At 40.0% G+C, this 12,003-nt stretch overlaps 1 protein-coding gene across 3 annotated transcripts in view; it reads right to left on the bottom strand.

The window, feature by feature from the left end:
• Window positions 1–12,003, bottom strand: part of NAALADL2 (N-acetylated alpha-linked acidic dipeptidase like 2) — a 418,513-nt gene that overhangs the window by 217,177 nt on the left and 189,333 nt on the right. For all 3 annotated transcript variants that reach the window (XR_012788046.1, XM_075570757.1, XM_075570756.1), the window contains exon 5: window positions 6,541–6,691. Coding sequence is in view for 2 of the 3 variants with exons in the window: in XM_075570757.1 (XP_075426872.1) it covers window positions 6,541–6,691 (151 nt within the window). In the remaining variant the exon portion in view is untranslated. The remainder of the gene's footprint in view (window positions 1–6,540; window positions 6,692–12,003) is intronic.

Raw genomic sequence — 12,003 nt, forward strand, 5'->3', positions numbered from 1 at the left:
GTCCTTCTATTTACTCTATTTCAGGCAATGTAATGTATCTCAATTTTGGGGGACTATAGGTCAATAATATTTATATAAATGTAATGACCCCATACCAAATGGTAACATTTAAATGAAAATATATTTAGATGTATCATCTGATCTGGTCTCTTTCTTCCTTCTTCCAGGGACAAATTATATTTTCGGTTGTATTGAAAATAATGAATAGATTATTTTCCCATTTCATTGTACACATGCAATGAGACAATATACAATACACTGCATATTCGCCTAAATAATAAACCAATGTCAGCCACCTGATGTTTGATGATTGTGCCTTGTAAGTAACAAATCATAAGATGTTCAAAGAGACTGTGTAATGGTAGCAGGGCTGCCCATAGAGCCTTTGCCGCCCGGGACATGGAAAGGAGCAACTTCCCCTCCCCCTTGTTAACCCCACGGTGTACTGGGGGTCCCTGAGGGGGACATAGAATGTATGGGTTGGGGAGAAGAAAATATAGACATTGGGGAGGGGGGAGCTCTGTTGAAGGGGGCCCACAGAGGTGCCTGTCGGAGGGGTCCTACCTACCACCGACTGGATGCCCCCTATGTCATGCACCTGCGTGGGAACCCTTAAACAGCCCCCCCCCCCCTGACAGGACAAGCTGAGGCTTGTCTCTGGCAAGGGGACCAGGACCTCTGACTCTTCGGACTCAGTAGTAGTCTGAAACTTGTACGCTGTTTATCATAGCTCCTTAATATTACAGATCTGTGACTGTGTGTTGTTGGCTACGCCTTGCCTTTCCTTTTACCTATTCCTGCAAATCCTGCCTGAGACTTTAACAGGTGGAGAGACCCCATTTAGGGCAAAAATCACCAAGGTCAGTTAAATCAGAGGTCATAATGCTACGCCACCTAAAGCCGCAACGGACGTTATTTTTAACTAAGAAAGATAAAATATAAAATGCACAAACAAATGTCTTGAAATCATAAAGCCTTAGGGTCCCGTCGTCACATTAAACACCTTCATAACGTGCACCCCACTTTCGCCTCCTGTGTCTTCCGACTGCGTGGGATGACAAAGGGTGTGTACAGTGGCCCAGGCAAGAAACCGTGCACTCTGCAGAGATTTCCTCTTTCTTATTTGATGATTAAAAGGGTATTACACGATTGGAGCTCTTTCAAAACTGAAACTGTCTCACATTTTAGTCTGGTCTGTAACTATTACATACAGTACGCCTATAACATATATTATCTGTAACTGTGCATGCAATGTCTTGTACTGTGTATGATGTATAACCCTGTTCACTTATGTAACTATGTATTGTAACCATGTATTTGTCTTAACGCTATGCCCAGGACATACTTGAAAATGAGAGGTAACTCTCACTGTATTAGTTCCTGGTAAATGTTTTTTATAAATAAATAATAACTGCCGATTGACCAGTTTAAGTGCATGTCTGCTTTATCCAGCTAACTTGTGAGTGCATCTATTACCCTCCTACCTAACAACACACATTATATTACACAGAATTGCACTATTTGTGGTTTTTTCTACCCCGCATGTGGTTCCTGGGAGTCACGCTCCAACGTTTCCATCTGTGTTCCTGGGAGACCTTTTGGAGGGTGGTTCCCTTGGAGAAGCACCTCAGAACCTGCCTAAGGGGCAGTATTTCATACATTTGATATATTTTTGTCACTAATCAATCACTGTTTCTTACTCATTTGCATCCTATTGATTGATGCGCTTTATTTTTGTTTGTTTTCTATGTGTGAAACTAAAGCTGCTAATTTAGCAACAAAAAAAACCTAATTTTTACAGACTAAAAATCCATTCTAACTCATAAAAACACTATTTGCCACTTTTCTCTAATTTCTTTGTATTTTCTATCTGTTTTGGTAAATACAAAAATTGTAGAACATTACATACCAAATTATTATTTCATTTATACCCATGAAAATAGTTCAATATTATCATAGGAATCCTGCCTGTAACATATAACTAAATCAGTGTTTTTCAACCAGGGTTTCTAGGAACCTTGTGTTCCCTGGGCATCCCAAAAAGGGTTCCCTGCAATTTTCTGGTCAATTGAAAATTGTATCAAATACAGAAGAATTTACAATGCATCTGATCACATAGTTGCTATTAGAGAAGGTTGGGGTTCCAAGAATTTCACATGGGGTTCCTTAACCAAAAAAAGGTTGGAAACCACTAAGCTAGACAGATAGACATAAAGTACAGTTATGGAGATAAATTACTAGAATGATCAAAACAATGTTACAAAATAAAAAAGCATAGCTTGTAACAGGGTGTGCAATCTTTGGCACTGCGCCCCCCTGACAGCACTGCATCTGTGTTCGCACCCCCCCTACCTTCCTACAGCGTCAAATGACGCAGTGGGGGTCACGTGAACCGCGGCGTAATTTAATACCGCGTTGCTATGGTGACACGGTGACAATTGACGCTGTGGGTCATGTGACGTCACGTGACCCCGCGGCATCATTTGACACCGCATCACCATAGCAACGCGCCATCTGAGTCAAGGTAAGAGATACTTACAGATTCCTCGGGCGATCTCCGGCATTTACTTCAAATGCCTTGGGGAATAGCGCGGGGCCTCAGTAAGCGACGCGCACCCAATAAAATCTTGCGCCCCCTAGTTTGTGCACCCCCAGCTTATAACATCCAGCAGCGCTGAATATTCTGACATTTTTCATTGCTTCTTACTTTGCTGTGAGTGAAACGCCATATGTCACTCCCAAAACTTGTATTAACAATGATCAAAATGTATTGTTCGCTACAAAGTGTCAACGCTGAATGTCAACTGTATACAAAAAGGAAACACATCAAATCACTTTCAGTAATCAGAGTCCATATGTCCTGGTTACATAAAGGGAAGAATGTAACATATGTGAGATTTTAATAACATTCTTTATATAGGTAAATAGAGTGATTTCACATCAAGACATTTGGCCTCTAACACAAGCAAAGGTATGTACTTTAAAAGACAATCGCCATAGATTTCTTCCATTAATTTTTTAATCAGTTGGAAAGTGCTGCGAAGAGAACAGAAAATTGAAAATGAGCCTGGTAATAAAAAAAGGCAACTTGATGTCATTTACATGACAGTTTGGAAAGGACAGATGGGAAAGAGGCAGTACAGAACACTTGTACAAGTCATTATGATTTGCAGAAATACTCTTTAGAAGACATCCCTAATATATTATTGAAAAACAAATCATTTTTTGACTAAATCATTTTAGTCACTGGAGGCCTCTTCAAAACAAAGAGGAATTTATTGGAAATACTGTAATATCAATGCATTTAAAATTCATGTTGTGGCAGAAGTCGGAAATTAAACATAAGTGCGCCTACATAATGAGTGTGCAGAAATCCGGGGTGAATATTCAGAACCTACAGTACCAGCTCCTTACATTGCAAAACAAAACCTAAACCCTTAAGATTTGTAGAACTAGAGATGTGTGACCCCCTGAGATTTTCTTCGCTGCAATTTCGAGCAATTTTTTTTTAAAGTTCGCAAAACCATTAAAAAAAACAAAAAAAAAACAACTTTGCTTGAACTTTTAACGAAACGGCCCAAATTGCTTCAAATTCACTATTTTGCTTTTTTTAAAGTGGTGAAATAGCAGCTTTGTGGCTTTTTCACATTTTTGTCTTTATCGTTTGATTGCATTTCAAAAGCAAAAGTAATCAAAATGAATCGAACATCCAATGCCAATTGATTTTTTTAGCGTTAAATGAACTTTTGAAATGAAGCAAACTTTTTTGCAAAACTACTGTAACAAAGAGTCAAATTCACAACGTTTGCTTAAGCGGGAGAAAAGTTTGCATACAGTATGTCTATTTAGAACCAAAACCCCTAAATAATTAAGAACCCAAACCAAAAATCAGGTTGAGTGCCGGTATTTTAAAATTATTTAACCTTTTCCGTTATTTATTTTAGTTTACTAATTGTTTTCATAATTATATACTTATTTTAATAATTTTTCATGTTTTCATGCTATTTTAGCTTTTCCCCATTATTTGGTTAAACTCCCCAGACCAAAACCAAACAGATCGAGTTCTGGCAAAAACCAGAACCAAAACCCAAACCATTAATAGAACCAAAATCACTCCCAGGACCAAAACACAAACCATTAATAGAACAAAAAAAACACTTCCAGAACCAGAACCAAAACACAAACCATTAATAGAACCAAAACTCCTTCCGGAACCAAAACACAACCATTTTTATAGAACCAAAACATGAGTGAAAGTGTCCACTATCCACCGTTAATACCCAACCCCCCTTTAAACTTCATGTCTATAGAGTAGGTAGAATGGAACGTGAAGTAACCCCAATTTACAGATTCTGTCCAGTTCCGAGACTCATTGTGGTTCTATCATTGCAGGTCTTGGTTCATCAAACAGATTGCATTGTGTATCTCCACTTCACTGCCGCTCAACCACTCTTAAACTTTCCATCAAATCCACTGCAATGTTCGGGTAGATTAACAGTAGATACAATTTTCTTTCACATTTGTAGTATTTCTATCCGTTAGTTAATACTGGACTGCTAATGTTGGGTTGGGTAGAGTGAAATCTACTTCACTGATTATAAAGTGGTCACTGAGGTGGCATTTTAGGAGCTGGACGACAATCTATGTGGCTACATCGAGACCAGAGATTACTTTTTCATGATAATATTATTGACATTAAAAAAGGGTAATGTGGCTATTCTAAAACAAAAAACATTTGAAAGCCAATATCACCAATGGAATAGTATACAGCATGTAAAATCTCTCGTATGTGAAGTCTTTTATCAATATTAACATTGTAATGTTACGTGTGGGGCATTTGCACTTCATGGCAAACTGAAAAATAACAACAAATGTTGGTGATCAAACCATTAGCACTGTGTGCTCTCTGGGATACTAAAAGTCAGTCTATATAATACACTTTGATTTTCCATTGATTAAACATTACAGTCCTCTGACTCTTTGGGAGCTGAATTCCTCAGACAAAGCCCTGTAAGCAAATTATTAAGGCAATCCCTGTATTGATAAAAAAGCTAAACATTTGGCACACATTCCACAAAATGAGCAAGGACACAACTCAAAAATGTTATATTTACTTCCTAAGCTCTCGGGGCACTTCATAGAACACCAGGTCAGATATGGTGAGACACTGAGAAAATGTACAATTATTTTCCCACTGAGCTGTCAAGGTACTTCATGCTGTGAATATCTAACACCCTGTCTGACAGCCGACCAGTGACTTCTATTCTCTTCCATTCTAGACAGAAACTATCTTAGTGTTGCCTCAATTCATTTAATGGAAAAATAAAGTAAAGTCTTTATAGAGAGGTTACACTAATTCTACACCAAATATTCCTTATTTTATCTTTTGGAGAGACGTGTGCTGATTTAATCCTCATTAATATGGAAGAATGAGATTATTTTCTGGGTACATGTAAATGTTAAAGTATAACCACATCTATTTCTAACATCTGAATGATCCACAACAAATATTGGATTTTTACTGTAGTTGTAGAATGAAAAGTGAAAATGTGGCCCGCATGTTGTCATTTATCAGAATGAGTCATCCTATTGTTCATTCCAGAGTTACAGCTGAGTCCCATGACGAGCGTTGCTCCATCATCCTGACTTTGTGACTAGCGTTTGGTTTGGCTTTTCACAATGCACAAAGCACGGCAATCTGTTAGCATGTTTTTTATTTTTGTTATTTCTGGCTACCATCTTTTGAATCTGCCAGATAGTCAGCAAGCTAGTACTTAAACTGTGTAGTGTAAGGGAAAGTAGCACATTTTGGGGTTAGTAGAAAAAGCAAATGACCAAATGGTTCCAGTATTCTTGTAATTTTCAGTAGTTTGATGAGCAGAAATTCAAGCTGAAGCTTTGTAAGCGACTATCAGAATAACAATGTTTTGCTTTCACAAAAACTCTCAACATTTTAGGTTAGGTTCCTAATTATTTTTGTAACAAGTTCCTTTATAATATTCTGTCTAATATTTTGTATGCCAATACAGGCGTGCTCAACTCCAGTCCTCAAGCCTCCCCCCCAACAGGTTAGGTTTTCAGGATATCCCAACTTCAGCACTGGTTGGCTCTTTCAGAGGCTCAGTCGAAGATTGATTAGCCATCTGTGCTGAAGCAGGGACATCGTGACAACCTTTCCTGTTGGAGGGGGCTTTAGGACTGGAGTTGTACACCCCTGTGCCAATACTGTAGATCTCATTTGCTGGAACTCTCAGATACTGTTTGTATTATAGGCATTTCTGGAAGCAAATGCACAGTATTGTAATAGAGACAGTCACACAGCAGATGGATAAGTAGTAAAAATGGTAATTTTTTTATGGCATCCCTTCCACAAACTTAATGCTGGTCATTCGTCCTGAGTAAAAAACTAACAATAAAGTCTACACTTCACTACTGGTGTTTGAAAGCTAAAGTACAGTACTTGAAAGGAGCCAGGTGTCGGATAATGAGCATTGGAAGTTCCATGGAAAAAGATGAAACGTTATCTGATGATCAACTTACCATGTCTATAAAAATCCGATGTCAACCGATCTCCTCCACTGTTTAAGGACACCATAAAGGATTTGTTGGTGATGTTTGCACTCTTGGGTAAATCACATGGATCAACATAAACCAAGGCTCCTCCAAAGCCAAGCTCCTCTAATAATGAAAGCTAGAAAAGAATAAACAGCAGCCCATTAACATAACAATTGCCTGCATCCTTCTAACTCAAGGGTGGTCAAATCTAGTCCTCAAGGATCACCAACCAGTCAGGTTTTCAGGATATTCCAGTTTCAGCACAGGTGGCTCAATCAGTCGAAGACTGAGCCTCTGATTGAACCCACCTGTGCTGAACCTGAAACTGATTGAGCCACCAGTGCTGAAGCAAGGCTATCCTGAAAACCTGACCTGTTGGTGACCATTGAGGAGTGGAGTTGACCACTTCTGTTCTAACTCTTCATAGTACTGAGAGCTCATTTAAAGAAGTACTGTACAAGAAAAACAATATCGAAAGATTGCAAAGTGGTAAGTTATTATCAGTGTAACTATCTGTACTCTAATTAGAAAATAAAAAGCCAAAGCGTGTGCGTACCCTAAATAAAAGCAAATTGCCAACTGTGCAAAGCCTAACATTTGCCATATACCCATGACTTCCAAACCATGGAATTTAAACACTATTTCTTAGATTTATTAAGAACCAGAAATTACCTTAAATACTACAATGAATTTGAAAACTATTAATATCCATAAAATATCTTCATATTGGAATGGGCAATTAGCATTAAAAGATCTGGTAACTTTTCCATGAATAATGTTCAGTGGTCAGCAACCATTAATACTTAATGAAAAGCGGCTTATTATTTTACTACATCATAAAGTTTAATGCCTTGGATATATGGTTAAATACCATGACACATATAAAAACTAGAAACTACATTTAATGTCTGCGGAAAAGATTATACGTTTGATATATGCCCCTGTAACAAAAGGCCGGGCATTGCGAGTATCTGAATCCAGACTGCATTTCAAAGAACCAATATATATACTGTACCTTGACACAAATGTACAGAAGGTTGGAATTTAACAAATCCTTTTAAAGGTGCGTTCCTATGTAGAACTATATTAAAATAATGTCAATAATATATTCAATAGGTCAGAGTTAAGTGATGCGTTAATTAAAAAAAATTCAGACTAAAATCATTATTAATCATTTGATTTTCGAACATTTATGCTGGAAATGTTTTGCAAATATTGTAACCTGAGGTTAGGGTGCGATTTTCCCATCTTTAAACCTGCCTGAAGTCTTCCATGTTCAGTGAAATCACAGTAGAAATACAGGTGTTGCACCAAGGTAAAGCAACCGACCAGACACCACTCTGCAAGTTTATTACAGCATGTTCTCAGCAAATAAGTAAAGTTTCAGCAAACAGTCGCTTGATCAGGAAATGCCCACAAGCTGTTTCATTTCCCAAATAATGTAGGGCTGTATGGGGCCACTTTTTGGGCGGTTCAGGATGCTGGTGAAAAAGAATACGCAGCATTATCTGACAAGACTGAGAATTAACTGAAAAGGGCAATCCAAGCTGTCTTTCTCCATTTTTTTCAATACAGGATTGAAACAGGTGACGCCGGAGCAGAACACCATTCATTTCAGCTCCCGGGACCCCCTGCTTCCGGAGGTGGGTGCCGGTAGTCACTCCAAGGTTCACTGGTTCACTATTGTATATGGCTGCTTTTCAAAGCTCCCAGGTCCTGCGGGCCAATCAGAAGCTCTGACGTCACCTGGTGCGGCTTCCTATTGGCTCATGTGTCTGGGGGCTTTACATTGCAGAAAACTGCCGGAGATACCATCACCGCCTTTGTAGGTAAGTATATCAGGAAGCAGGGGGTCTCCGGAGCTGAAATTTATGGAGTTATGCTCTGGAGACGCCCTGCTTCAATCTAGTATTAAACAATGTGGGGAAAGGGCTCCGTTTGCACCTTTAACACAGATGAAGAAAGTATTTTCAGTGCAGCGACCATAACGGTCGCAGCACAGAAGGATTGATGCTGCAGGAGGTACCTGTGAGGAGCATGGACCCCCCACAGCGCGATCGCGGCAGATGCTGTCCCTGTTGCGGCTGACTTCCGCTTGTTTGTCCGTGACGCAGGGGACAGTAAGTCTACATCTGTACCTTTAAAGGTATTCACAATATATTCTTGAACAAATATGTGCCCTCACATATCAGTGTCGTAGATTTACAAGCTTTTTTTTCTACCTTACAGATGCAGCCGAACTTATTGTATCCGGAGCAGCGGCAGAAAAAAAAAATCCATGGCTCCGGAGACCCGGTTCTTCCGCGGTCGCACTGCAGGAGGCCCAGGCTAGTGGATTAGACCTCCCAGATGTGTTAACCCTCTGGTGCTGGGGCAACTACGGTCGTGTGATCGCAGCTTGCCCCAGTGCCGAAGACAGTGTTCTTTGCTACATCTGTACGGTACACGTCCTTAACCCAGAGGTTATCAACCCCTGTCCTCAAGACCCCCCTACAGATCAGGTTTTCAGGACATCTGAGCTTCAGCACAGGTGACTCAATCAGTGGCTCAGTCTTTGGCTGAGCCACTGATTGAGCCTCCTGTGCTGAAGCAGGGATATCCTGAAAACCTGACCTGTTGGGGGCCTGGGGGGGAGGGGGGTGAGGAGGGAAGGTGGGTCTTGAGGACTGATGTTGAGAACACTTGCCTTAACGAAAGGTAAGCAAAGGGTACAAAACAGGTTTATGGTACAGTACCTGTTTAGTGTAGGCTTATCCAAGTCAACATCAAAGAGGACCATTTTTAAGGGCTTACTTTAGGCTCATTTTTGCAGATGACAAAGAAAAAAATATCTGAACATGCTTTTATGCAGAAGCCCCAATTAAATCATAAGTATTTGCAACCAACTTGTTTATGTTTTACTAATTAGCTCTGCATGTCCTATAATTACCAAATGGGAGTACCAGATGTGCCACTTAGGATGTTACTTCAAAATGATGCTTTACTTCTTGCTTTTCAGATCATTTTCTATAATAAAACAAAGTTAAGCTTGTGCAGTAATTGTAGACCTTGTACGGTATTGTTCTACAGAATGGGACAATTGGTTGCAGCCGTTTTGCCGCAACCAAATGAACGCTGCCGTTTGGTCGCAGGCGGACCCTCCACGGCAGTTGATCCGCCGCTGGAATCCCTGACGCCGACCACTTGTAAGGTAAGTTTAACTGGTTAGGGGGTTAATTTATAGGGTTTTAGCGGTTAGGGTAGGGTTTTTTAGGATAGGGGCTTAGGGTACAGGGTTTTCGGGTAGGGGATTTTAGGGTGAGGGCTTAGGGTAGGGGCAGGGGAGAACCGGCCTTAGGACACGCCCCATCCTCCTGTCAGCGCTGAAATCCAAATTCCATCCCACAGGAGAGAGGAGAGCAGGAGGAGGGAGATAGGAAGTTCCCGAACCAGGCGCCAGACCGCACCGCTGCTCACCCAAGGTAGGGACCGGGGAGGTTGTGTGTGTGGTCCTAGGTAGTCAGGGGGAGGTGCATGTGCGTGTACTGTGGACGTGCAGGGGGGAGTCTTACATTATGCAGAGTGGCGTGTTGCCCAAGGGACGCGACGCGGCATGGCGACGCGTTGCCACAACGCTGTAGAGGAAGGGGTCCCGCTGCTAGTATGCCACGCCAAAGGTAAGGCCGCCCAGGCAGGGAGTTTTGGCGTAAGGGCTTATGATAGGAGGTAGCATTAGTATAAGGGGTTAACATTAGGGTTTTTGGAGGAAAGGTTAGTCACTTACCTTAGCGGCGGGGTGTCCCGGCGACGGCGTGAGTCGCGACAAAGCGCCGGCACTCATATGGAGGCGGTGGAACGGCAGTAACCAAATGTCCTAGACTAATTTTTCTATCCTCGCCAACAAAAGCAATTCTATATATAATGTCATAATTAAATGCAACAAATATAGCAACGGCTCATTTTGGCATTACTTTCTATTTTGAAAACCACATTAAATGTTTAATCATTAGTTGCATTTCCCATCACACACGCGTGCGGGCAAAGTTCAAAAGATTATTTTGCGTCAGTTATATCACTGTATTTATATCTACATTGATACTACTGTTGCTCAAGGTGTGGCACTGTGAGGATATTATATAGAGGATATTATACTTGGGACACGTCTCAATTCATGTCACTATGACCAGAGATCATGAAAACGAAGGCGCCTTAAACAGAAGAACAATTTTTTTAATTGATTTTACAAACGACAAGTAGCTTCCACAAGCAGGTAAACAAATGTTTTGTAAATGTGCTTATGAGTTTTCTATGTATTTTGTCTTGCCAACATTATGTTTCTCAGTGGCGATGAGCAAGAGGTGAATAGATCATGGAAGCTGTGGTAAAGAGAGCATAAGATTCCACCGGTGAGAAAATGTATCCATGTAGCGTAGTATAAATGCTGGTGAAATATTGTTGAAGGTTCCATGATTTGGCAAAATTTAATATTGTATATACTGTAGCCTGTGCAGCACTGAGGAAGGGATAAAAGGTTGAGTTTATTTATATTAATACTATTATACAAGAGCTTTAACGCTTCAAATTCAATGACATCACTTAGCTTAACTTTACTTTCAACGATGATATTGGCTCTTTGGGAAATTTTAGCTCAAAACAAAACGGACAAAAAAGGAAAGAAAAATAAAACATGTCAAAAACCTTTTCCATTTTGTGTACGGTGCTTGTGTGGTTCATGGGTGTAGTGAGAAGTTCTTGAAGCTATAGTATATTCCTTATGGGAAAGTGTAAATTCATTGGCTGGGAGTAACCGTGCCCCGATCTGGTGGTAACTGCCATTCATGTCCCACATCACAGCTTCTGGACTACGGACATTGTATGTTGTGATTCCATTTAGAGGACACGAGGGATTCTTCATAGACTAACATTTACTGTATACTATAGAGTTCTATACCCCACATGACTTTATTTATTCAATTGCACACTTGAAGAGGTTGTGTAAGATTTGTACACTGAAAAAAAAGGCTTTTTCTTAGTTTTCACTCAAAAACTTTTGTGCAGAAACTAAAAAAGCACAAAAACCATAATTGTATTACTTACTATATTGCAACTTTTCTGTGCATTATGCAAAGCAGCCATCCAACTGAGCACAGTAACATCATTACACTATTGCAGAGTATCCACATAAGCAAAAGCATACTCACTCCAAGTACTGCATCCTTTCCAATATATTCTTCTTATAGAAAAGCCTATTTTTTTATTTTTCCATCATGCCTCAATATTTAGAAGTTATACTTCAAGTGCTTGCAGACAATTTACAGCGTTATGTTTAAAATTTGTTTAAAAAAAAAAAAAAAGCATGTTTCAAAAATTGAATTTTCGGCAGCAAAGACTAACTGGACACTTACCTGTGTGAGGCAGATGTCAGAAATCTTGGACACATATTAAGTGCATATATAAATGATAGATTTT

The sequence above is a fragment of the Ascaphus truei genome, chromosome 14 (genome assembly GCF_040206685.1).
Source record: "Ascaphus truei isolate aAscTru1 chromosome 14, aAscTru1.hap1, whole genome shotgun sequence".
In the NCBI taxonomy this organism is placed as follows: Eukaryota; Metazoa; Chordata; class Amphibia; order Anura; family Ascaphidae; genus Ascaphus; species Ascaphus truei.